This window comes from Macaca mulatta, chromosome 15, assembly GCF_049350105.2.
Source record: "Macaca mulatta isolate MMU2019108-1 chromosome 15, T2T-MMU8v2.0, whole genome shotgun sequence".
Classification (NCBI taxonomy): domain Eukaryota; kingdom Metazoa; phylum Chordata; class Mammalia; order Primates; family Cercopithecidae; genus Macaca; species Macaca mulatta.
Genome location: NC_133420.1, coordinates 99,965,829 through 99,993,706, shown reverse-complemented (window position 1 = coordinate 99,993,706; position 27,878 = coordinate 99,965,829). Strand labels below are relative to the sequence as shown.

At 39.6% G+C, this 27,878-nt stretch overlaps 1 protein-coding gene and 1 non-coding gene across 4 annotated transcripts in view; one reads left to right on the top strand and one right to left on the bottom strand.

The window, feature by feature from the left end:
• The window catches only part of PIP5K1B (phosphatidylinositol-4-phosphate 5-kinase type 1 beta), a 306,505-nt gene that overhangs the window by 57,917 nt on the left and 220,710 nt on the right, over nt 1–27,878 (bottom strand). For all 3 annotated transcript variants that reach the window (XM_015117852.3, XM_077966192.1, XM_077966191.1), the window contains exons 12-13: nt 18,316–18,471; nt 9,310–9,454 (exon numbers count right to left, since the gene is read on the bottom strand). In XM_015117852.3, the coding sequence (XP_014973338.1) occupies nt 9,310–9,454; nt 18,316–18,471 (301 nt within the window). The remainder of the gene's footprint in view (nt 1–9,309; nt 9,455–18,315; nt 18,472–27,878) is intronic.
• Nucleotides 17,362–17,468, top strand: LOC114672958 (U6 spliceosomal RNA). The gene has a single exon (XR_003723472.1). It is a non-coding gene; the product is annotated as a U6 spliceosomal RNA (small nuclear RNA).

Here is a 27,878-nt window from a genome sequence, read left to right as displayed (position 1 = left end):
GCTCTCTAGGGTGAGACGAAATGTGCATAAGGCCGGCTTCACCCAAGAGTGCAACTGTCATGTGGACAAACCAAACAGCAGAGTGAAACGGTCAGGGTGGAGAGGGACTCAGGGCTCAGAAGGACCAAGCTGACCTTTAAGCAAAGAGGGGGAGTCAGTGGAGGCCAAGGAATCTGAAAATTACCCTGCTTGACTACAGAACCAAGGATCTCTGTAGATTCAGGGAAGTCACCAACAGCCACTGGGCAGAAATGTATGTTGGCTTCAGGTCAGAGGAACCACACTGGGAAGCAGGTTTGGGGCTGGCTGAAGCATTTCCCACAGGTGTTGCTAACCTAAAATACCTCGTTAAATGAAGTTTAGCCTAAAGCTGCCTCCTTACATATCTAAGTTTGGACTAAAGGTTTTTCTGTACATTGATCACTACAACAAGCAGAGGTGTAAACCAACCATAGTTTACATTTGTGCCAACCACTGAGTCTCGGCCAATCAAATGTAGCCAACTGTTCGAACTGTGTTCCAATAAGGTAAATGCCGAGCTCTGACCAGCCAGTAGTTTCCGTGCCTTACTTCGGTTTTCTGTATACCATTTTCCTTCTGCCGTCCATAAATCTTCTTCCACCACGTGTCGGTGCTGGAGTCTCTGAATCTGCTGTACGATTCTGGGGGCTGCCCAATTCACATATTGTTCACTGCTCAAGTAAACACCTTTAAATTTAATTCAGCTGAACTTTTTCTTTTAACGCCTTTAAGGCAAAAAGTCACTTTTGCTTAGGGTCTGTCCAGGCATGTCTGAGGTATGAGAAAGGAACTGAGGTCCTGTTCTCCTTACTAGAATCTGAAAACATATCCACTTTGCTATGGTTTTATATTTCTGGCATTACATGTTATGTCCTCTTAATTTCTTCAAAGAGTTCAGCTGTGTCTCAGCTGAACCGCAGACAGATGCTGTTTCACTACTCAGAAAGAATAGAGGGGAGAAGAGTTTATATCCAAAGAACATTTCTCTTGTATACTGGTGTGGGTAAGAATTTTTTAAGGGGCTTGCCAAAATGCAGATTTCAGGGCCCCATTTCTAGATGTAGGGACCCTGATGTGGGAGCTAGTCACACTGAGAAATATTTCTCTAGAGGCTCCATGAAGGACGGCAGAGAATTGAAGAGTGTCTGCAGAGGAACATTCACTACCAGCAAACCATCCTTCCAGAGACATAGCACTAGTGTTTGAAGTCAAGGGAAATAAAGATGTGGTGTTTTAGTTACAGAATTAAGAGGCAGAGAATGGATTTAAAAAAGGTCATTTTTTTGGTCAGTTAAAATATTCAAAAATTGGCCAAGTTTTCCCACTTTTTTTTGGCAATAGGATTTATCCATAAACTAAATCCACTAAGAAATCTTAGTAACACATAAAAAGCACCTAGAAATATTATCACACATGAATTCCTTAAAAAATGTGAATGTTCTTTGAATTAATGCTGAATCCTAAATTATTCTTCATATAATATCAGATATCTGAAAAATTCACTTCAATTTCCTGCCCTGGCAGAAATATATGAGGGATCATTTGAAAAGCTAATCACTTCAGAAGTAATTCTATAATTTGTCAAAAAGGAAAAAAGACATCTGGCAAAATCCAGGTGCAGACTAATGTGATGTAAATCCATGTTTTTTTTCTGGGGGTGGGGAGGAAAAACTAACAGGCATATTATAAAGCTTCTGCAGCTTCCTTTTTTTTTTTTTTTTTTGAGGCAGGGTCTCGCTCTGTTGCCCAGGCTGGAGTGCAGTGGCATGATCATAGCTCACTGCAGCCTGGAATTCCTGGATTCAAGCAATCCTCCCATCTTAGCCTCCCAAGTAGCTGGGACTACAGGCACGTGCCACCATGCTCAGCTGTGGTTTTTAAAAAATTGTTGTTTTGGTAGAAATGAGGTCTTGCTAAGCTGCCCGGGTTGGTCTCAAACTCCTGGGCTCAAGTGATCTTCCTGCCTCGCTTCCCAAAGTGCTGGGATTAGAGGCGTGAGCCATCTCTCTCAGCCAGGTTCCAATTTTTTCAGCGTGTGCCTTAGCCACAACTGAAGAAAGACGTGACACCACTCAGGTTCACTGGTAATGCCGGCAAGCCTATAATGGTTTTAATTTTTTAAATGAAATACTCTTCTTCCAAGAGACTGAATAAGGAAGGTTTTTGCTTCTCCTCTAGATATGTGGCATCATTTGCTTGATGACTTCATTTCTTGACACTTGGGAAAAGATGACTAAATCCTTCTCTTTACTAAGAATGAATGAGTGTGCCCACATTTTCCCCTCATTCTGTGTGTTTGCTCCAGACTAAGATGCAGATAAGGTGGGGTGGGGGGTGGTGGGTTCACAATGATGTATTGGTCATAATGTAGAAGTGTTTTGTAAGGGCATGGATGATGGCTATCTGCTCCCAAACTGTGTCAGCTGCCTTATCAGAGGGAGTCTCACCTGGGTTCCTCAAGCTTACAAGCCTCTTTGAGGAATTATCAAGCTAAAAATCTATCCCACGTGTCTGGAATTAGCTAAGGCGTTTCTATGAGTATTTACAACCAGCACGGTACCCAGGAATGTGTTACTGATTGTCAGACAGACTTGTTGGTAAATACTGGAGTCTCTAATTGCACCGATCATTAACAAATCTATGGCTACTTTACATAGTACTATTACATTGGCATGATAATAAATTGGTTCCATAATTACTTCTATGAAAGTCTAAATTGATTCCTGTTCTTGTACTCACACTCTAACTTTGTCAAGCTTTGACCTTGTCCTCTCTCTCTCTCTTTTAGAAAAGCTCCTGTGTCTATCTAGCTTTTGCTCCATGTGCTGTGGTTGTTTTTATCCTATCTCAACTCTACTTTGCAATGCTGGAGCCCAGAGTTGGCAAACGGTATCCCATAGGCCCCTTGACCAGGTGCTGTCAGTCAAGGCACTGCAGGACTTGGATGAGACGGTGGCAAGAGGACAGAAGCTGCTGGCTTTCTGCTCTCATTTATCTTTCTTCCATTTCGGGGCAGTGTCTCTGGAGGTGGCTATGTTCTTGCCCTATCCCAGCTCTTCAGGTAGCATCCTCCGCCACCATCCCTTCTCTAAGGCGGCAGCAGGTATCATGGCAGAGCTGATGGTGGGAGCTGCCTCCTGCAGTTATTTACCTGAGTTTCTGCAATTTCCCCCTTCAGTCTTCCAGCCTCCCCACATTCTGTAACCAATGCCCTTTGAAATTCTAAGTGTGTTTTCCGTTTCCTGAAAGGACTCTAACAAAGTACTCCGTGATGGCTTTTTGCCAAAAACATCATGCCCCTTACAGTGAGACTTATGAAGAAGCTGCAAGGTGTTAGTGTCTCAAATCCCTTGGTTATTTTATTTCAACAAATGCTTTATGGGGCTTACTATGTGCCAGAAGGTATAAACGCTTTCTAATTGTTATTTCATTTAATCCTTATAACAACTCTTTGGGGGCAGTAGTATAGTAATTTACACTTTACAAAGGAGGCAACTGAGGCACATGATGAGCAAGTAACTTGCCCCATGTTAGATCACTAGAAGTGGCAGTTTGAGAGCTAATATCCTAAGTAATGATTTAGCAAGATGCATGAGCATCTTTACCCACCACCATCTGAGGTAGTGGGGGTAGGAAGGTCTGTGTGCAAGGCAGGAGTAATCAGATTAAGAAACACAAAAGAACAAAGAGTCTGGAGAGGTCATCTTCAGTGTTTAGCATCAACAAGTGCATCATCCTACAAGTGGTTGTGCAGCCCTAGACTGGTGTCTAGGTATGGCAGGTAGTTGTGAAGTTCACAGCAGATAACACAGTTGTGCTGTCTTTCCCTTGAGATTAGGGTTAGGGGATTGGAATCACTAGGAAGTTTTTGCAACTAACTGTTCTCCCTTCATTTTGTAAATATTAAAGGTTCCTGCTGACCTTGCTATATCAACAGAAGATATAGGATTTTCTAAACCCAGCAGGAACATATCTAATAAAAGTCTTCTCTCAAAATTACATAGTGATTTGGAGTCCACCTGGAGAGTTGGAAATAACAACTTGAGGAAATAGCTATTTTAGGTTTCTTATAAATTTAAATTAATGTTAAATTTTTAAAGTGTTTGAACATTCTGTCTTAACATCTTTGAAGATGAAAATCCTCCCTCAAAATCCCATGAAAAAAGAAAAGCCAAAAAGATGAAGAAGAGAACTGGTATGGATGTCACCAAATTTCCATGAAAAGCATCATCTAAAACTTATCATCTGAAACTGCGTATTCTGTATCAGTGCTGTAGCTGGAAGTCATGCCTCCACTTTTTAGCCATGTGGCCTTGAGAAAGTTACCTAATGTTGCTAAGCATCAATTTCCTCATGTGTAAGATGGAGACCATAAATATAATAACTTTATAGAATTGCTGTGAGAATTAAATCACTTGACATGTACAAAGGGCTTAACATGGCCCTTAATAAGGTTCAATAATTAGTTGCTACTGTATCAGATTATTATTGGTGGTTTGAAGCAGGATTAATATTATGATAGAAAAGTTGCCCTCACAATGCTGTTTTTAATAAGCAAAATTCACCAATAACTGGTAGAACAAATACTATAGGTGGACATTAACATAAGCCCATTGGCTGTGCACAGTGGCTCACACCTGTAATCCCAGCACTTTGAGAGGCTGAAGGGGTGGATCACTTGAGGTCAGGAGTTCGAGACCAGCCTGGCCAACGTGGTGAAACCTTGCCTCTACTAAAAATATAATAATTAGCCAGGCATGGTGGCGGGTGCCTGTAATTCCAGCTACTCAGGAGGCTGTGGCAGGGGAATCGCTTGTACCCTGGAGGCGGAGGTTGCAGTGAGCCGAGATGGCGCCACTGTACTCCAGCCTGGGCCACAGAGCGAGACTCTCTCAAAAAAACCCCAAAAACCAAAACCCAAAAACCAAAAACATAAACCCACCACTTTGCCTGCTAGAAATATTTTAGTTATTAAGCAGCAAAAAAAAAAAAAAAAAAAGTCTCAAACACAAGACCAGAACTCATGTTAGGAAAAAAACCAACCAACCAGCCAACCTAATATGTATTTGGAGGCCGTGATGCAGGAATGGTACAGTGGAAAAGACAAGAGGCTTAGACCCTAGAGACCTGTGTTCTCCTACTAACACGCTCAGATATCATACAAGGTTTCCGCATTTCCATTTTCTGATATTTCAGACAAATCTAAAGAAAGATCTCTAACCTTTGGGATGGCTCTACTTGCATGTCTGTAAACCTTAGCGGTAAGCAATTTGTGGGGAAGGGCTTTTGGTTAGAGTGTTTCCGCTCCTGTTCTAGGTCTACAACACTGTAATGGCAGGAAGAAGAGGGCACAAGACTGTTCGATCTGCTGGGCTAGCCTCTGAGATCTAGAATGTTGGACTCATCATTTAGGGAGCCTTTACCAATTTGCCCTCTATGTACAAATGACCAGTGGCTTTTTCTCTGACATTTTTGCCCTTCTCACAATACTGCAAATGTCTGCAGGGTGAGCCCAAGTGTTAGAAATAGCCACTAGCCAAACCTGAGACTGGATAGAGTGGTGACACTGGTAAGACATCTTTGATGGGGAAAGCATAGATGCACTGGAATGAAGTGTGACTTTCAATTCCTTATGCATAACCAGAGCTTTGGCTTTGCTACCAGCTATGCAGGAAATCATGAAAATATTCGTATGTGTAACCTATTTCTACAATATTAAATGAAATTGTTCTTAACTTTGAGGTAAAACACGCCTCCGTATTTCTTAGTGCTCAATTTATACCTCTTTTAAAAGAACAGACTTCTTACTAGTAAAGAAAAACGCAAGTTTCAAAAATTCAGAACTTAAATCTCACTAGATGACCGGGAAGCAATGCCCATGACAGTTTCTCTTTATTCCTAGGATCTGCATGCTCTAACACAAGACTGCACAGTGCAACTTGAAAATGTGTACTCCCAATCAGTAGGTTAGATACATACTTTTAAGATGATACTATTTTTTTCTTTCCTTCCTAGCGAATTTTTGGAGTACATTAAAAAAAGAATGGGTTACTATTAAGAGTTTTTGAAGTTACAAAGAATAATCTTTTTTAAAAAAGGAATAATTCTAAGAGACAGCAATTTCCCACTGCAGTATATAATTTAGGTGTGGAGGCATCCAGGCACTAATCAATACCTTGCCAATTTACGGATTCTAAAAAGACTGACAGAATGACAACTGCTAGTTGAAGTATCTGCAGCTTATTTTAGCATAGATATGTATAATATAACGTCAAAATTGGAAAACAGACCACTTTGCCTGAACAGAAACATGATTCATAAAGAGAAAAATCTCACATGTAAATTATAACATCAATATTCAACATTTTTTTTCTTTTCTTTTTTTTCTTTTCAATGCATTTTCTTTCCAGGCTCTCTGGATTAGGTTTTGAAACTCAGTTGGCCAGATGAGATTTAGAATAGTGTCTATTTATTGCCTAAAGAAACACCATGTAGGACTAGGTGGGCTCTAAAGGAAAAAATGATAGAAACAAAAATATGAATTTTTTTTTGGTTTTTTTTTTTGGTTTGCTGGTGAAGTTTGCCAGTTGAATAATGAGGGTTGGGCACAGTGGGTCAGGGAAATAGGGATATTGACGCCCGGGAGTTCTCAAACTGTTGTCTTCAGGGTTTTTTTTTTTTTTTTTTTTTTTTTAGCACCTTTATGCCTCTTTTCCTTAAGATTTCCCTAAGTCCGTGATTAAGACCTGAGGCCCTTCTATTACCTTCTTGTGCACATCAAGGCTAAAAGCAGACATACCTACAGGGGCAGGTAGGTGACAGCACAGATGAATGAGGCAGAGGGTGTTGACCTAGTGGGTGCAAGATTTTCCCCTCCAGCTGATAAATGCCAGGAGGAAACAGAGCCAAAATTATATGGTGACCAAGATCCTGATTTTGCAAAAGAATCTGGGTATTTTAGCGAAGTTGTTTGGTTTTTAAAGGGTGGCTCATTGAAAAAACATTCTAGGCTCACTGAAATGCTTCTGTCTGGGCTGTATCTCATTGGCAGGCACCAACTTGACTGTGGTTCCTGCTATAGTGCTGCTGGTGGCCCAGTTTGGTGGCGTGTTCCAGGATTAATTTCCTGGTGCCAGCCTGGAGCCCATGCCCACTGCCTTTCCACAGACTTTGTAGGCACCCAATTATCTAGATTAAATTCCTTTCTGGTTAAGATGAAGTGGTTTCTTGTTCTTGCAGGTGAACCTTGATTGATAGTGATATATAAGATATCAAACTGCAATTTGGAGATACAGTGCCAAAGAAGATTAAAACAATGCACTTGTTTTAAATAAATATTTAAAAGAAAGGAAAAATATCATAGATAACTCATTTTTTATTTTCCCCTTCCAAATCTATATGCTAGTCAGTATCGGCATAAATAAAAGTATCGAGAGTGACAGCACAGTTCTGGGAGCATGTGGAGGTGGAGCATGCAGAGGTAGCTTCCAGGATGGCCAGGAACGATTGGGAGTCAGGAGGAGGCCCTGCCAGGCCCCAGGAAAACCTTATGAATACCCAAGAGTCGAATACCTCTGGTCAAGAGACTGGATACTTACCTACCACCACCACCACCACCACCACCACTGCTACCAAAACACAAAACCAAACCAAACCCTTTTATTGTTGGCTGAAAATCTCAGTAAATGATTTAAAAGCACATCTGATTATATGCCCCAATAATTACCATGACAGCAAACTGTAAGAAATCACCATGGCTTCACATGAGAATTGTTTTTGACCTTGCTAAGAACTTCCTGCAACTTTCCAGCTATCTTTTGGGCTGCTATTTATATTCGAGAGCAAAAGAACTTTATATAGACCCACGTGTTCAGCTGCACCAGATAGACAGGAAAGGCTGTTGCTTGACTAATTTACATACCAGATTTAAACATTTGACATTAATATTAAGTATTACACATTAAGTCATTTTAAATTTCTCCAATCGAAGGAAACTGACCAAATCAATAACTTTGTATAGTTTAGATAAGTTAAATAATTTTTAATAGGGCCTTATTTGTTGACCCTTAGAGCAGAACAATGCAAACTCAGGCCCAGCTAAGATTTGTGGCTCACTTTGCTACCCACTGGTTCCACTTTTCTCAACCTAGACTGGCTGCCTAACCTGCTGTGTACCTAATCTTGTATCTAGCTGAGAGAGGAGGAAACAGCAAAAAAAGGAATTACTATAGCAGGTCCGACTAGCAAACTTTAACTTGCCAAAAGACTAAGCTAGACTCTATGGATATCCATATATTAAAAATAAATCTACTTTATTGACTCCTCTTCCTGGAAATCAACCAAACTGCTATCCTGGAGATGGAAAGTAACTTAAAGCATAAGAAATTCTTCACCTGCATAAATCTGATCTTGATTCTTGAGAGCTAGGTTTCAACAATAACTAGTCTAATATTTAGCAAATAATTATTATTTTACTTATTTTTTAAAATTTTCTATTTTTATAACATTTTATAGAACTCATAAAATGGTGCTTATATAAAAATCCACACCAAGTTGCTAGAGAGCATACAATTTCCAAAAATCCTATAGGTTACATGAGATATTTTGATACAGGCATGCAATGAATAATAATCATATCAGGGCAAATGGGGTATCCTGACTTCTGCTTCTGATGTTGTGTCTCCTTCTCTGACTCTGACCCTTCCTCTTCTGTCTTCCCCTTACAAGAACCCTGTGATTATATTGCGCCTATCTGGATAATTCAGGATACTCCTCCCATTTCAGGATCTTTAATTTAATCCCATTTGCAAAGTCCCTTTTGTCATATAAGGTAACATATTCACAGGTTACGGAATTAGGATGTGGACAGCTTTGGGGGGGCGGGCATTATTCTGTTTACCATAGTCACTAAGATCACACATACCAAAAGAGAATATTACAATATCTTTGCAGCTACCTGTGTAATATTAACTAAGAGTACTCACTCTGAAGAAACCCATTCCTAAAAAATTTACTAAAATAAAAATGAAAGATTTGTCTTCTTCCATTGAGCCAAGTATATAATTTCTACATGACATAATGGTCAACTGTAAAGAAAGATCATGAGGGTTTTCCCTCCAATGTTCTTTTGCCACAGCAAAAATCAAGCATGTTCTCTCTCCGACTTACGAGGCAGATGACAGGCACATGCTGGTTACTAGAGACGTGTTCTCATTCAGAGACACTGGTTCAGGCCTGATGTTGACGTGGTAACAGCCTGATGGGTTATTTGACTGCACTAAGTATTACCTGTTTGAATAGAGTGTAGGCCTGTCGTGTGGATAGTGCTCGTTGACGTATAAGGAAGAAGATGAAATTGTGGTCGCCAAGGAAGCAGCTTCAAACAGCGATGGAGTGCTAGGCACCAGGTCTGGCCTGTGTCGGGATCCCAGGGCTGGGAACGAAAGCAACACACACATTCATGAATCTCAAGAATAAATGCAGTTTTAGTATCTATAATAATCAAAATGAGTCAAAAGCATTCATTTTACCTATCAGGCTGCAAATTCAATTATGAATTAACTGCACTTTTTTTCTGAATTACAGCAGAAATGTAAAATAGCTTCTTGCAAACAGGTTAAACGGAAAGGAAATTGCATTAATTTACAAAATGGCTCATGGAAATGACATTATGAATGCTCTTTTAAAAACCTAATAAAGTGATTTACTATTTCAAAAAGATGGCATGCAAAAATTCATAGGAGTTTAAGCAGATAATTTGACAGAGATTAAAAGGATGACTGGCAAGTGTATAAACAGACAGCGAACCTTTCTGCCCTCCCTGTGATACGCACATATCTATGATTCTCAGGTTGGATCTAAGAACCCATGTTTTTCAAGAGCCGGGAAACAAATACTTCAACAGACTAACAGTCAGCTCTACCTTAACCCCATCAGAGCCCATAAATACATTTAAACATTATCCAGGACTCTTCTTGACATATTTTAACATCAAAGTTGCCTTTTTTAAAATGAGAAAACACTTATTTTTTCTTTAAAACTTAGGGGCCCATGAAATCGTTTGTGTAAGAGCCCACCCTTGTGAGGAAGGAGGAATGTTCAAGGCTGAGCAGTAACCCCTGCCCATCTCTCTGGAGTCTATGTGGACTCTTTCCATCACGCCCCCAGACTGACCTAAAATAGATGCTAATAAATACAATTATAACTTTAAGGTGTTCCTGGTATTCCTTTATAAGCACAACAAATTGAAAATTAGATATTTTTAGTGTGTAAATATAAACCGACCGTAATAGGGATTCTCGTGTGAGTGTGAGGTTTTGGATGTTGGATGTGAAGGGTATAGATGGTGGGGTAGGGAGCAACATGGAGGGGAAGCCAGGCAAGCACAGGAAAGGCTGGACTCTGGTCTAGGAAATCAGATGACACACTGGGATGGTAGAGCTCCACCTCTCCACCTCCAATTCAAGTCAAAATAGAAAACTGCAGCGATAGATAAAACATATAAAACCACGAATAACCAAAGTGCTCAACGTTCAAAAATTAGAAAGGCTTCAACTTTAATGTGACACCTGGCTTGCAATCTTCAATATTCTTGATCCCAACTTTTCATTAAACGGAAAGCAAAACATGAAAACTCTCTATAACATTGAAAACTCAGTGTCAAAAATAACCTGATATCAGATTCCAATGAATTGCCACTCCTCATAAGGCAGATGGAGCTGGTCTTCAACCTAGGTTTTGGGCATACCAGCGTTACTTCACAAAGTAGACATGACCTGAGTGACAGAGCAAAATACATCTGTACAGTGACTCAGTCCCAGGTCACACATCATCAGGAAGGTGACCCCTCAACCCATAAGGAGCAGCTCTTTGAGGGAGAGAAGTGTTTCTTCCTGCTCCCGTATCCTTCCGTTTTTTTCTAAAGCCAGTGTGGTAGGCAGAACTCTAAGATGACCCCTAATGACCCACACTCCTGTAAATTCTCCCTTTGTTGTGGGGCCTGCAAACATGATGAGCTGTTATTCCTGTGGCTATGTGATATGACCTAGCAAAAGGGATTTTGCAGATGTAACTCAGGTTACCCAGAGTTGGCTAACACTGAGTTAGGCAAAGGGAAGATTATCCAGGGGAGCCTTACCTAATCGTATGAGCCCATTAAATCTGGGTCTAGAGGTCAGGGACAAGAAGTCAGAGAGAAAAAGTGTTGGGGCTTACTTGCAGGACATTCTGTGTTTGAAGATAGAGGGGCAGCATGGTAGGGAATGTGGATGGCCCCCAGGGCAAAACACGGCTCTTTGTTGTCCGACAGCAAAGAAGCAGGGATCTCCGCCCAACAGCTAAAATGAGCTGAATTCTGCCGACAATATGAATGAGCTTGGAAGAGGATTCGTCCTCTGCACTTCCTGATAAGAACTCAGCCCAGCTCAAAACAGCCAGCTAGCATCATAATGACAGGATCAAATTCACATATAAAAATATTAACCTTAAATATAAATGGGCTAAATGCCCCAATTAAAAGACAGAGGCTGGCAAATTGGATAGAGTCAAGACCTATCAGTGTGCTGTATTCAGGAGAACCATCTCACGTGCAAAGACTCAAAATAAAGAAATGGAGGAATATTTACCAAGCAAATGGAAAGCAAAAGAAGGAGGAGTTGCAATCCTAAAATCTGATAAAACAGACTTTAAACCAACAAAGATCAAAAGAGACAAAGAAGGGCATTACATAATGGGAAAGGGATCAATGCAGCAAGAAGAGCTAACTATCCTAAATATATATGCACCCAATACAGGAGCACCCAGATTCATAAAGCAAGTTCTGAGAGACTTACAAAGAGACTTAGACTCCCACACAATAATAGCAGGAGACTTTAGCACACCACTGTCAATACTAGACAGATCAATGAGACAAAAAATTAACAAGGATATTCAGGACTTGAACTCAGCTCTGGACCAAGTGGACCTAATAGACATCTACAGAACTCTCCACCCCAAGTCAACAGAATATACATTCTTCTCAGCACCTCACTGCACTTATTCTAAAATTGATCACAGAATTGGAAGTAAAACACTCCTCAGCAAATACAAAAGACCAGAAATCATAACAGTCTCTCAGACCACAGTGCAATCAAATTAGAACTCAGGATTAAGAAACTCATTCAAAACTGCACAACTACATGGAAACTGAACAATCTGCTCCTGAATGACTACTGGGTAAATAACAAAATGAAGGAAGAAATAAAGATGTTCTTTGAAATCATGAGAATGAAGACATAACATACCAGAATCTCTGGGACACATGTAAAGCAGTGTGTAAAGGGAAATTTATAGCACTAAATGCCCACAAGAGAAAGCAGGAAAGATATAAAATTGACACCCTAATATCACAATTAAAAGAACTAGAGAAGCCAGAGCAAACAAATTCAAAAGCTAGCAGAAGACAAAAAATAACTAAGATCAGAGCAGAACCGAAGGAGATAGATACACGAAAAACCCTTCAAAAAAATCAATGCATCCAGGAGCTGGATTTTTGAAAAGGTCAACAAAACAGATAGACCTCTAGCCAGACTAATAAAGAAGAAAAGAGAGAAGAATCAAATAGATGCAATAAAAAATGATATAGGGGATATCACAACTGATCCCACAGAAATACAAACTACCATCAGAGAATACCATGAACACTTCTAAGTGAATAAACTAGAAAATCTAGAAGGAATGGATAAATTCCTGGACACGTACACCCTCCCAAGTCTAAACCAGGAAGAAGTCGAATCCCTGAATAAAACAACAAGTTCTGAAATTGAGGCAGAAATTAATAAGCTACCAACCAGCAAAAGTCCAGGACCAGACAGATTCACAGCTGAATTCTACCAAAGATACAAAGAGGAGCTGGTACCATTCCTTCTGAAACTATTCCAAACAACAGAAAAAGAGAGAATCCTCCCTAACTCATTTTATGAGGCCAACATCATCCTGATACCAAAATCTGGCAGAGACACAACAAAAAAAGAAAATTTCAGCCCAATATCTCTGATGAACATCAATGTGAAAATCCTCATTGAAATACTGGCAAACCGAATCCAGCAGCCCATCAAAAAGCTTATCCATTACGATCAAGTCAGTTTCATCCCTGGGATGCAAGTCTGGTTCAACATATGCAAATCAATAAATGTAATCCATCACATAAACAGAACCTAAGACAAAAACCACATGATTATCTCAATAGATGCAGAAAAGGCCTTCGACAAAATTCAACACCCCTTCATGCTAAAAACTCTCAATAAAGTAGGGACCAATGGAACGTTATCTCAAAATAATAAGAGCTATTTATGACAAACCAACAGCCAATATCATACTGAATAGGTAAACACTGGAAGCACTCCTTTTGAAAACCAGCACAAGACAAGGATGCCCTCTCTCACCACTCCTATTCAACACAGTATTGGAAGTTCTGGCCAGGACAATCAGGCAAGAGAAAGAAATAAAGTGTATTCAAACAGAAAGAGAGGAAGTCAAATTGTCTCTGTTTGCAGACGACATGATTGTATGTTTAGAAAACCCCATCATCTCAGACCCAAATCTCCTTAAGCTAATAAGCAACTTCAGCAAAGTCTCAGGATACAAAATCAATGTGCAAAAATCACAAGCATTCTTATACACCAATAACAGACAAACAGAAAGCCAAATCATGAGTGAACTGCCATTCACAATTGCTACAAACAGAATAAAATACCTAGGAATCCAACTTACAAGAGATGTGAAGGACCTCTTCAAGGAGAATGACAAACCACTGCCCAAGGAAATAAAAGAGGACACAAACAAATGGAAAAACATTCCATGCTCATGGATAGGAAGAATCAATATTGTGAAAATGGCCATAGTGCCCAAAGTAATTTATAGATTCAATGCTATGCCCATCAAGCTACCACTGACTTTCTTCACAAAAGTGGAAAAAACTACTTTAAACTTCATATGGAACCAAAAAAGAGCCTACATAGCCAAGAAAATCCTGGGCAAAAAGAACAAAGCTGGAGGCGTCACACTACCTGACTTCAAACTATACTACAAGGCTACAGTAACCAAAACAGCATGGTACTGGTACCAAAACAGATATATAGACCAATGGAACAGAAAAGAGGCCTCAGAAGCAACACCACATGTCTACAACCATCTGATCTTTGACAAACCTGACACAAGCAATGGAGAAAAGATTTCCTGTTTAATAAATGGTGTTGGGAAAACTGGTTAGCCATATGCAGAAAACTGAAACTGGACTCCTTCCTTACAACTTACACGAAAATTAACTCAAGATGGATTGATCAAAGACTTAAACGTAAGACCTAGGACCATAAAAATCCTAGAAGAAAACCTGGGCAATACCATTCAGGACATAGGCATGGGCAAAGACTTCATGACTAAAACACCAAAAGCAATGGCAGCAAAAGCCAAAATTGACAAATGGAATCTATTTAAACTAAAGAGCTTCTGCACAGCAAAAGAAACAATCATCAGAGTGAATAGGCAACCTACAGAATGGGAGAAAATGTTTGCAATCTATCCATCTGACAAAGAGCTAATATCCAGAATCTACAAAGAACTTAAAAAGATTTACAAGAAAAAAAAAAACCCATCAAAAAGTGGGCAAAGAATATGAACAGACACTTCTCAAAAGAAGACATTTACACAGCCAACAGACATATGAAAAAATACTCATCATCACTAGTCATTAGAGAAATGCAAATCAAACCCACAATGAGATACCATCTCACACCAGTTAGAATGGTGATCATTAAAAAGTCAGGAAACAACAGATGCTGGAGAGGATGTGGAGAAACAGGGATGCTTTTACACTGTTGGTGGGAGCGTAAACTAGTTCAACCATTGTGGAAGTGTGGCGACTCCTCAAGGATCTAGAACTAGAAATACCATTTGGCCCAGTAATCCTATTACTGGGTATATACTGAAAGGATTATAAATCATTCTACTATAAAGACACATGCACATGTATGTTTACTGCAACACTATTCACAATAGCAAAGACTTGGAATCAACCCAAATGTCCATCAATAATAGACTGAATAAATAAAATGTGGCACATATACACCATGGAATACTATGCAGCCATAAAAAAGGATGAGCTCACGTCCTTTGTAGGGACATGGATGAAGCTGGAAACGATCATTCTGAGCAAACTATCAGAAGAATAGAAAACCAAACACTGCATGTTCTCATTCATAAGTGGGAGCTGAACAATGAGAACACATGGACATAGGGAGGGGAACATCACATACCTGGGCCTGTCAGGGGGTGGGACAGCATTAGGAGTAATACCTAATGTAGGTGACGGGTTGGTGGGTGCAGCAAAGCACCATGGCACGTGTATACCTCTGTAACAAAACTGCACATTCTACACATGTACCCCAGAACTTAAAGTATGATAATAAAAAAAAAATAAATAAAAAGCTTATTTCTGAGAGAAAAAAAAAAAAAACAAAAAACTCAGTCTTGCTGACACCTTCATTTCAGCTTTTGAGACCCTGAGCAGAGAACCTGTGTAAGTTGTACCCAGTCTTCTGACTTACAGAACCATCGGCTACTAACTGGGTATTATTTTAAGCTGCTAAGTTTGTGGTAATTTGTTACATGGCAATAGAAAATATAACCTGAACATACTGAGAATGGCAGAAAACAAACTTAAAAACTAGAGGGAAATTCAGTGATGACTTGGTGCAGGGGGAAGTTCCCCAAGTACAGAGCATTATTTAGAGACTAAACATTGTGCATGAAGAGGATAGCAAAGATAAACTCATTTTATAACATTATGTTACGTTTTCAAAGAATATGCTCAATAGGATTTTCTTTGACCTTCAGAGACCTTTGAAGGTGTTGTGTCTCTAAATTTGAAGCAATGAGTCAAATATTTCATTTGAAAAAAATACAATATACGCCCTACTTCCCATGTTTCCAGCCTTTCTAGATGCTGTGTAGTGTATTTATTATATATTTACCTTTTTTTTTTTTTTTCCAAATTAACAACTGGATCCATTGCTTTAACTTTAGAGGTCACATTGAGCATACTACTTGAAAGCTTAACTAATATAATTTTAAAATACGTTTATCCTATTTCCCAGACTACAGACACCTGCGGTTTTGCATGTGCTATCAGAAAATCAGGTAGTCTAGGGAGGGAGATGCCAGTGCCAGGGAGCTTAGGAGAAACGGGTGAATGTCTACCAGGAATTGGAGACATCAGTTCAGAGAGGATCAAGGGCACCTCTGTAACTCTCTTGCCGAAATCACTAACTCCGGGTAAAAGTTGGTTTATGGGAAGATGAGAAAGAAAGAAACCAAACATAGCACGTATGGATAAGTGCTGCTGAAGAAGGAATAGAAATAACACCGCATCCTAAAGACACTGAGGAAAAGAAAACCCCTAGAGGAGGTCTTAACTCCTGTAGAAATAAAAGACATTTTCAGGAAATGCTGAGATTCTCCAAAGATAGAAAATCTAAAATGTCATTCTCCCATATTTGATTAGAAGGGAAAAAATAAATGATTAACTTGGCAGATAGAGAAAAGTATTTGATAAAATTCAGTACTCATTCCTGATTAAAAAAAAAAAAAACTTTCAGCAAAGTAGGAATAAAAAAAGGAACTTCCTTGGCTTGATTATGGGTATCAAATACAGCAAACTTCTTTTTCAATAGTGAAACATTAGAAGCATTCCCTTTAAAATCAGGACAAGGCAAGGCTGTCTACAATTACTGTTTCTATTCATCATTGTACCAGAAGTCCTAGCCAGCAAATAAGAAAGAAAAAAAGACAAAAAGGATGTGAAGTCCATACAATAGCAACAAATGGCCAGAAAACTCAATTCTTAAAAAACGTACTATTTTAAAAAATCCAGAAAAAAAAACTATATCAATATCTCTGCATTTATCCAAGAAATAAATCTAACAAAAGGTGTATGTACAAGCCACACAAGAAAAATATTATAAAACTTTATTTAAATTCATTAAAGCAGCCGGGCGCGGTGGCTCAAGCCTGTAATCCCAGCACTTTGGGAGGCCGAGACGGGTGGATCATGAGGTCAGGAGATCGAGACCATCCTGGCTAACACGGTGAAACCCCGTCTCTACTAAAAAATACAAAAAACTAGCCGGGCGAGGTGGCGGGCGCCTGTAGTCCCAGCTACTCGGGAGGCTGAGGCAGGAGAATGGTGTAAACCCAGGAGGCGGAGCTTGCAGTGAGCTGAGATCCGGCCACTGCACTCCAGCCTGGGCAACAGAGCGAGACTCCGTCTCAAAAAAAAAAAAAAAAAAAAAAAAAAAATTCATTAAAGCACTCACTTTGGCAGCACATATACTAAAATTGGAACGATACAGAGAAGATTAGTATGGCCCCTGTGCAAGGATGACATGCAAATTCATGAAACGTTCCATATTTTTCCTTTCTGCCTCTTTTCTTTCCTTCTCTTGGTACCTGCTCATGGTTATGAAGCTTTCAAAGTAAAGAACATGTAGTACCTCCCGAGTATTACCAGTGGGTACCCAAAAAAAAAAAAATCATTAAAGAAACCTAAATGAAGAGACAACTTGTTGTTCCATTGCATGTATGTGTGTGCATGTGTACCTGTGCATGTGTGTATGTGTACATGCACAGAATAAGGTCTAGAAGTAAAAGCAACAAAATGTTAGTATTTGTTACCATCATGTAATGAAAGTAGACATTTTTCTTTTTGAATTAGTATTGTCTAATTTTTATCATAAACCATAAATTGTATTTTTTATGTGGTAGTTAAAACTTGCATGAACCGCATCTTACTGTAGCTATCCTATTTATTTATTTATTTATTTATTTATTTATTTATTTATTTGAGACAGAGTCTCGCTCCGTCGCCCAGGCTGGAGTGCAGTGGTGCAATCTCAGTTCACTGCAGCCTTTGCCTCCCAGGTTCAAGTAATTCTCATGCCTCAGTTTCCTGAGTAGTTAGAATTACAGGCGCCCACTACCATGCCTGGCTAATTTTTTTGTATTTTTAGTAGAGACAGCGTTTTGCCACGTTGGCCAGGCTGGTTTCGCACTCCTGACCTCAAGTGATCTGCCTGACTTGGCCTCCCAAAGTGCTGGGATTACAGGCGTGAGCCACTACGCCTGGCCACTGTAGCTATCCTTTAAAAACTTAATAGATTTTATTTCTTAGAACAGGTATTTTTAAATTTTTCTTCTGCAAATTTACTTGTATAAATAAATCACAAGAACTTTTGTCTTTTTAAAAAAGTTACACATCTTTACCTTCTTCATCAAGGCTGCTAAAACTTTGTCCTTCGGTCAGCAAATCTCGCTTCTCATCCTTCCATTCCTGGCTAATTGAGGATACGATCTCCTGTGAAGTCGCCTTTAAGGCGGCGATGGAATTGCACCGTTTCTTAGAAGGTGAGGCCTTCAAAGCTAGACAGAAAGGAAAAGGACAAATACAGATATTTATTGTAAAATCACATTAATATTTTATTTAAAAGTGAATATTTTATTATTTATTAACATTTTAGTTATTATTTGAGTAGAAGACAAGAGGCTTATTTTATACATATGGAAAGGGAGATGAAATTGTTTCATCTGATGAATATGACAAATTGGCTATTTGTCTAAATGACTTGACTTAAATCAGAATATCCTAGAGCAAATTAAGAGTTAAAATTTATCTCGGCTGGGAGCGGTGGCTCACGCCTGTAATCCCAGCACTTTGGGAGGCGGAGGCGGAGGCGGGCGGATCACGAGGTCGGGAGATAGAGACCATCGTGGCTAACACCGTGAAACCCCGTCTCTACTAACAATACAAAAAAGAATTAGCCGGGCGTGGTGGCGGGCGCCTGTACTCCCAGCTACTTGGGAGGCTGAGGCAGGAGAATGACGTGAACCCGGGAGGCAGAGCTTGCAGTAAGCCAAGATCGTGCCATTGCACTCCAGCCTGGGTGACAGAGCAAGACTCCGTCTCAAAAAAAAAAAAAAAAAAAAAAAAAAAAATTTCGCTCCAGATTTTGAAATAAAGTCTTACTTGAGGTAAAATTCAAATGTTTTACTGCTGAAGAATAATTTTCCCCCCTCCAAACAATGTTTTTCTAGTGCTGGAAGGAGGATGGGTGAGTTGATAAGCACAGATGGTAAAGTATAGAGAATTCTCACGACCCTGGTTTTATTAACTTGGGACCGGGGATTTCTAAACATGCCAATGTTTAATCTTATACTCATGTTGCCCAATTTAGCCAAGTTACTTCTGGTTGTTTTTTTCTTTCTGTGACTTTCCACTGACCTTTCCTACCCTTTAGGTCTTTTCTAGGTCATGGTTTTATGTCAGACGTATAATTCACTTCCAATCTTTGTCTAAACAGCAGTCTACAACTTCAGAAGTGTGTTGGGAACCTGAACTAATGAAAATGTACTTCACCATCAATCATGCTTGCTGAAGCCTGGGACTTCATGGAGGACACGTCCATGGAAGTTGCTTAAGTGGCAGCTGGGCCATCCTTATTTACATTCACTCTTTGCTGCAGTAATTCTTCTTGGCTTAATACTGCTAGAGAATTTCCTTGGAGGGAGGGGGAGAGGGAAGTTGAGGCCTGTTTATGCTTTTCCCTGAATATGTTTTTGGCAGTGTTTCTCTTCCTTTAGAGGTTTGCATAAAGGGGTAGTCTGATAGTAAATGTATTAGAGTAATTCTGTTGAGCCTTGGGAATCTCAAAGCTTAGATTACACAGCTCATCTGGGGCCTTCCCAGAGCCTGCTTGCAAGAACTTAATTGGAGAAGGACTTTGGGACACACAAATGAGGGAAGAATGGAGGGCAATCTCTCCACTTAAAGAGAAGGGAAGGTTTATCTGTCCCTCGAGCAGTCTTAGAATCATAATAATATCATCATCCTAATAAATAACATTTGTGGAGGGCTTTAGAGTCTGGAAGCCAACATTCACATTGCATATCTCAAATCATCCACATGTATGAGGAAGAGAAAGGCCTTTTTTTAGGTCCAGAAACTGAGAATGGAAAGATTGTGGCTTGCCCAAGGTCACAGAACTAGCAAGCATGAACCTCAGGTGTCTTTCTTTTCTTCTTAAGTTGCTTTCTAGGTGGTTCATTTTCTAGCTCTTTAGTATTCTGTTTTCTGGTTAAACTGAGGGGAAAAAAAGATAAACCTTGAATTTGTTTTTCTTTGAGGGGAAGAAATTTTTGAATGTTTAAAAAATAAGTCATGTTTATCTTAATTCTCCACTCTCTCAAATAGTGGTCACACTTGTTTTACGAGAAGCTATTATTATCACACTGGCCTCTGCCTTAACATTCTATCTGCTAACTTTTATTTATTTTATTTTACTTTATTTTTCTTTAAGTTCTAGGGTACATGTGCTGAATGTGCAGGTTTGTTACATAGGTATACATGTGCCATGGTGGCTTGCTGCACTCATCAACCTATCATCTCTGCTAACTTTTATAGACCTTTAATAAACTCCTGTCTTTCAATATAGTATTTTAAAACAACTTCTTTTTTTTTTTTTTTTTTTTTTGAGATGGAGTTTTGCTCTTGTTGCCCAGACTGGAGTGCAATGGTGCAATCTCGGCTCACCGCAACCTCCACCTCCCGGGTTCAAATGATTCTCCTGCCTCAGCCTCCCGAGTAGCTGGGATTACAGGCATGCACCATCACGCCCGGCTAATTTTGTATTTTAGTAGAGACGGGGTTTCTCCATGTTGGTCAGGCTGGTCTCAAACTCACGACCTCAGGTGATCTGCCTGCCTTGGCCTCCCAAAGTGCCAGGATTACATGCATGAGCCACTGTGCCTGGCTGTATTTTAAAACTTCTAAATCAGAGGATCTCAGATGTGGGTTGGAAACCACTAGGGAGTCTCGGAGACCCTTTCAGAAGATCTATGATGTTAAAATTATTTTCATCATCATCATAAGACATTATTTGCCTTTTTCACTTTCATTCTCTCACATGTGTAGTTTTCTAAATGTTACATGACTGTGATGTCACTACATATTGAATTCAGAAGCAGATGTGCGACTCCAACTTATCTTCTATTAAGCCAGACATTAAGGATTAAAAAAAAAAGGTAAAACAATTCCACTTTTCTCACTAAATTATTTGTAGAAAATATAATTATTTTTTGTAATTATTTGTGTTAAAAATTGATGTTAACATGCAATTTTTTTCTTAACTGGTAAGAATTAATAAATATTTTAAACTTTTCTCAATTTTAATTTCTAATATGTGAAATATAGGCTATCACCCACATAAAAGCTCTTTGGTATCCTCATAATTTTTAAGGGTGTAAGGTGGCCCTGAGACCAAAAGGTTTGAAAACTGCTTTTCTACATCATAGTTCTTAGGTCAGTGTTATTTCTCTAAACGAAGAAACAGCTATGATCAAAAGGTTTTTGGCAGTACCAAGGAAATGTGATCAGGGTGAGAGCCGTGTAATGAGGAAAAGATACTCAGGAGACCTATACTCATGGCATTTCATGGAGTGAGGGCCAAAAGCCTGGAAAAAGAAGTAACCCTTTGTTCTTTATCAGCATCACATATAATGAGGAGCAGAGAAGACCGGAAAACAAACCTCTGCCAAGACCACATAGCACCACAACAAAGAGTTCACTTTTGTCTCAAGTGGTGAGTTTCTTCCTTAAAGGAATGATCTCACTCAGCAGACAAGAGCTTGGATTTTGCAGAAATTCAGTTCTCAGGATCTCTTTTGATTGGGTAACCTTGAGAGCTGGTTTGGGTGGCTGGGTGCTTCCTTTTGTGTGACAGAAACACGTGAATTTGTCTTTGGCTCAACCATGGCTGGCAGTAGGTATCCTGTGCCCATTTCCAGCCTTGCATTCTGCCACTCGACCACCTCTATGTTCACTTTTCAGCTCACCCTTCTGCCATATTGGAACCTACCATATTCATTCTGCCCTTAGGCCTTTGCACATGCTGTTCTTTCTCCTTGAGATGCCCTTCCTGTCTCTCTTCTTAATGAACTCTGGGTTACATTTTCAGGATTTAGTTGAAATATCTTTTTATCTGTGAGCTCTCTTTTGGAAGAATTGGTCTTTTTTTTCTCTTATTTCTCTCCATGTACCCATAGTAGCATATTCGGAAATATTAGCAACTGTTTCATTATAGATCTGTCACATGTTTCAATCTCTGGCTCAAAACAGACTATTAAATTATTGAGGGAGGAACTAATCAATATTTAAAAAGCTTTCTATATAATCAGTGCTTTGTGTGGTGCTAGATACATAATAGGTGCATGAGTGTTTGTTGCATGAATGCATTATTGTTCTGAAATCTTAGAACAGTTTATTTTCTTTAACAAATTAATTTAACTCTTATATTCTATGCAGGAAACTAAGCTTTAGTACTTTAGACGAATTATCCGTATGGAGAATTTCAGTGAAGTTTCAACATAATGGTGACTAGTATTTCCAGGAAATATTATAGGATTTTGTAGACATTATTACACTGGCAGAATGACTCACTTGTGGGTGGGATGTAGGGATTTAAAAAGGTTAAAAAACACTGACTTCATAAAAGAAACTTGAAGACCAGGTACTACTTTCTTGGTGGGAGGGGAGTATGCCTCTAGGCATGAAGGGCTTTGAATTAACCATGGTTGATGAAACATCTTAAAGTTGTGTTTTAAAGTGTCTACTTTTCTAATAATTTAACTTCCCTTTGAAATGGTGGTATTAGATAAAAATTCCATTCATTCATTGCATTATTCATCAAATAACGATTGAGTGCCTACTGTGTGCCAGGAAATCTGCAAAGTAAAAGTTAAGGACTTTGTGCATCAGGGAATCCATGGATGTTTATTTCCTTTAGCATTATTATTATTAGCATGGAAGGGTTTTAACAGAAATCAGCAAGAGCACATTTATATTTTAAACTGATTCCTCTAGCTGTGGTGTGTGTGGGGAAATTGGATTGAATGGGTACATGATGGGAGGCAAAGAGACCTGTTTGGGGCCACAACTTTATGCAAAAAAAATAAAATAAAACCTGTAAACCAAAAAAACACAGTGGCTGAATCAGGAGAGGTACTGTGAGAGAAGGGCTGCACTCCTGATACTGCAGAGTGAGGACTGATAGGTGTTGCCGAGTGACTGCACATGGGTGGTAAGCAGAAGGAAGGGGTCAAAGGATGATGCCAGCGTTCTGGCTGGATAACTGGGCAGATTGTGGTGGCCTTCCATAGGACGTCGACCCAGGTAGAGAGGCAGACTCTGGGGTGGTAAGCAGCTAAATTCAATTTTGGGCATGCTGAGCTTGTGGAATCCAGTGGATGCTTAAGTTCGGGGAGTGGACAGGCAAGGGGAATTGCTAGAAGAGTGGGGAGTAAGTTGCAAGTACACAGATGGTAACTGAACCCTTAGGAGAATGGGGAATTACCCAAAGTGTTGTATAAGAAGAGACCAAGTCAGAGCCTGGACCCTGAGGAACAACCACAATAAGAGTAAGCAGGGATGAAAAGGTTCCAAAGGATACCAAGGAGGAGAAGAGAGGCTGGAAGGCAACCAGGGAAGTCCTGAGTTACGAAAGACAAGTGAAGAGAGTATTTCACAGAGAACTGATATCAGTGGTCTCAAATGCTGGAGAGTTTTAAGAAGACTGAAAGTGGCTGGGTGCGGTGGCTCACACCTGTAATCCCAGCAATTTGGGAGGCCAAGGTGGGTGGATCACTTGAGGTCAGGAGGTCGAGACCAGCCTGGCCAACATGGCAAAACCCTGTCTCAACTTAAAATACAAAAATCAGCTGGGCATAGTGGCACATGCCAGTGGTCCCAGCTACTCAGGAGGCTGAGGCAGGAGAATCACTTGAACCTGGGTGGCAGAGGTTGCAATGAGCTGAGATCGTGCCACTGCACCCCAGCCTGGGCAACAGAGAGAGACTCCACCTCAAAAAAAAAAAGACTGAAAGTTGTTCAATGGCTTAAGCAATAATTGTTGATTACCTCAAAAAGAACATTTTGAGAGAGTGGTGGGATCAAAAGCCACTGGAGAACACTGAATAGTGACAAGAGATAAAAAAGTGAGACACCAAGTACATCCAACTCTCATCTCCAATAGGGTGATGGTAAAGGAGGAAAAAATATACCAGGAACTGGAGAGAGATGGAGTGCTGAGGAGCCTTGTTTCTATGATATAAGAGAATGAGCAGATGGAAGGATGAGCTGTGGAGCCAGAAGAGGGAGTGAATGGTTAAAATTACCCTGTAGTGGGGATCTGTCCTGGACCTTAAGGAGAAGATCGGACCCAGTATACATGTCATGGTATCTTCATACATTCAACAAATAAAAATAACAATATGTGCACCCTCCAAACCCACACCCCTTCACTAAGTTCTGGGGATACAGCAGTCGGCTTACAATTTTTTTTTTTTTTTTTTTTTTTTGAGACGAAGTCTTGCTATGTCACCCAGGTTGGAGTGTAGTGGTGCAATCTCGGCTCACTGCAACCTTTGCCTCCCGGGTTCAAGTGATTCTCCTGCCTCAGCCTTCCCAGTAGCTGGGATTACAGGCACCCATCACCACGCCTGGCTAATTTTTGTATTTTTAGTAGAGATGGGGTTTCACCATGTTGGTCAGGCTGGTCTCGAACTCCTGACCTCGTGATCTGCCCACCTTGGCCTCCCAAAGTCTTAGGATTACAGGCATGAGCCACTGCGCCCAGCTAGTTTACATTTAAATAAAGGAGATAGGCATTAAGTAAAACCTATAGCATAGGACCTAAAGTACAGGTCATTATAGGTCATGATAAATGTTAGAAAACATAAAGCAAGGAAAGCAGATAGGAATCGCCTTTCCCACTGTAGCAGGACTATAAGCATTATCATTACTATCTACGCAATAAACAAAAGTGATGAAGTACTTGACTGTGCTTTGAAGTGAAATATCTTATTCAATAAGTGGTATTTAGGACAACAGTTAACTACCTGGGAAAAAACAAGGTTAGATCTCCCTCACTTCATACACCAAAATGAACACAACCTAGATTAAAGAAAAAAAAAAAAACCATAAAAAACAATCTATAAAAGGTAAAAGAAAAATATGGGTGAACATGTATCTGATTCTTCAATGGTGAAGTCCTTTGTAAGCATAAGACTTAAATAAAAAGAATCCCACATTTATGGGATGTAAGATATAAGATGACAACTCTCCCCAAATTTAACACAATCTTTATCAAACTACCAGCTACGCTTTCCCCCCCAGAAATTAACAAACATTATAAAATTCAGAGGGACATACAAGGACCCAGAATAGCCAAAACAGTCTGAAAAAGAGTAGTAGAAGGACTCACACTTCTTGATCATGAAACTTAACAATACAAACGAGAAGTAATCAGGATAGTATGGTACTGGTATGAGGGTAGGCATATTGATCAACAGAACAGATGCAAGAGTCAATAAGTAAACCCGTATACTTGTGGTCAATCGACTTTCTTTTCTTTTTTTTTTTTTTTGGTCTGGTTTATGTTTTCTCATGATGATTTTCAATAAGAGTGCCAAGATAATTCAACCGGGGGAAGGAATAGGCTTTTCAACAAATGGTGGGGAAACAACTGGCTATCCACATGCAAAAGAATGAAGATAGATTCTACCTCCTATCATATACAAAAAAATTAAATCAGAATGAATCACAAACCTAAATGTAAGAGCTAAAACTATAACACTCTTCAAAGAAAACATGAGAGTAAATCTTCATGACCTTGGGTTAGGCAATGCTTTCTTAGATCACACCAAAAGCAGCAGCAACAAGAGGAAAAAAATTGGACGTCAAAATTAAAAAATGCTGTGCTTCAAAAGACACTATCAAAAAAGTAAAAAGACAACCCACAGAATGGAAGAAAATGTTTGCAAATCATATATCTGATAACGGACTTGTTTCCGGAATATACAAAGAACTCTTACAACTCAATAATAAAAAGACAACTCAACTAAAAATGGACAAAGGGTTTGAGTGAGCATTTCTCCAAAGAAGATATAAATTGCCAATAAGCACATACAAGGTGTTTAATATCATCAGTCATTAGAGAAATGTAAATCAAAACCACAGTGAGATACTAGTTCATACCTACCAGGATGGCCAAAAGAAAAAAAGGCAATAACATGTCAGTGAGGATGCAGAGAAACTGGAACCTGTATACGTTGCTGGTGGGATTGTAAAATGATGCAGCTGCTTTGGAAAAGAGTTGACAGTTCCTTAAAATGTTATCAGAGAGTTACCATCTGACCCAGCAATTCCACTTCTAGGTATATATTCAGAAGAAATGAAAATATATGCCCGTACAAAACCTTGTCCATGAATGTTCGTAACAGCATTATTCATAATAGCCAAAATGGAAACATACCAAATATCCATCAACTGATGAATAAACAAACTATGGTATATCAATATAACGGAATACTCTGCAATAAAAAGAATAATTACTGATACATGCTACGATGCTACAGATAAATCTCAAAAATATTCTGTTAAGTGCAAAAAGGCAAACAGAAAAGTTCACATTATATGATTTATATGAAATGCCAGAATAGGCAAAACCATAGAGACAGAAAGTAAATCAGTAGTTGCCAGGGGCTGGGAAGAGGACGGAATGGGGAGTGACTGCTAATGGGTATGTGGTTTCTTTTTGGGGTAATGAAAATTTTCTAAAATTAGAAAATCGCCGGGCATGGTGGCTCATGCCTATAATCCGAGCACTTTGGGAGGCTGAGGCGGGTGGATTACCTGAGGTCAGCAGTTCAAGACCAGCATGGCCAACATGGTGAAACCCCATCTCTACTAAAAATACAAAAATTAGCTGGGTGTGCTGGCTCACGCCTGTAATCCCAGCTATTTGGGAGGCTAAGAAAGGAGAATCACTTGAACCCAGGAGGCAGAGGTTGCAGTTAGCCAAGATTGCGCCACTGCACTCCAACCTGAGCAACAGACTGAAACTCCATCTCAAAATAAATAAATTAATTAATTTAAAAAATTAGAAAACGGTGATGATTACATAACTTTGTGAATAAATCAAGAATCGTAAGCCTGTATGCTTTAAAAGGGTGAAGCGTACACATCTTAATTCTATCTCAATAAAGCTATTATTAAAAAATAGATAATAAAATCAAAAATCAAAATGGGAAAATGTCAATAGATTTGATTACCTATGAGTTAAAAAACTTGTTCCATTAAAAACCTGATACATTCTCCAAACTGGAAAAATCTGTGACACATGCCATATTTTATGAAATTGAAGATGCCATTGATCATACCATTAATTTATATGCCCCTAAGAAAGAAAAACCTCCTAAGGTGGGGAGTCTCCTAAGGGAGGCTCACCAAAGCTGGAACATTAAAGGGCTGCATCCTCCAAAATGCACCGGGGGTTGCAGTGAAACCCATGTTTTTCCAATCTTGGCACAGGGCTAAGAAAGGTGAAAAAATCTTTCTTAAAAATTGGAACCACAGCAGGGCGCAGTGGCTTAAGCCTGTAATCCCAGTACTTTGGGAGGCTGAGGTGGGTGGGTCGCTTCAGGCTAGGAGTTCAAGACAGCCTGGCCAACATGACAAAACCCATCTTTACTAAAAGCAAAAACCAGCTGGGCGTGGTGGTGCATGCTTGTAATCCCAGCTACTCGGGAGGCTGTGGCAGAAGAATCGCTTGAACCCGGGAGACAGAGGTCGCAGCGAGCCAAAATCGTACCACTGCAGTCCAGCCTGGGTGATAGAGTGAGACCCTGTCTCAAAAAAACAAAACAAAACAAAACAAAACAAAACAAGGAACCACAAGCTGGTATTCATGTAAGCTTGCAGTCTCAATAAACACTAT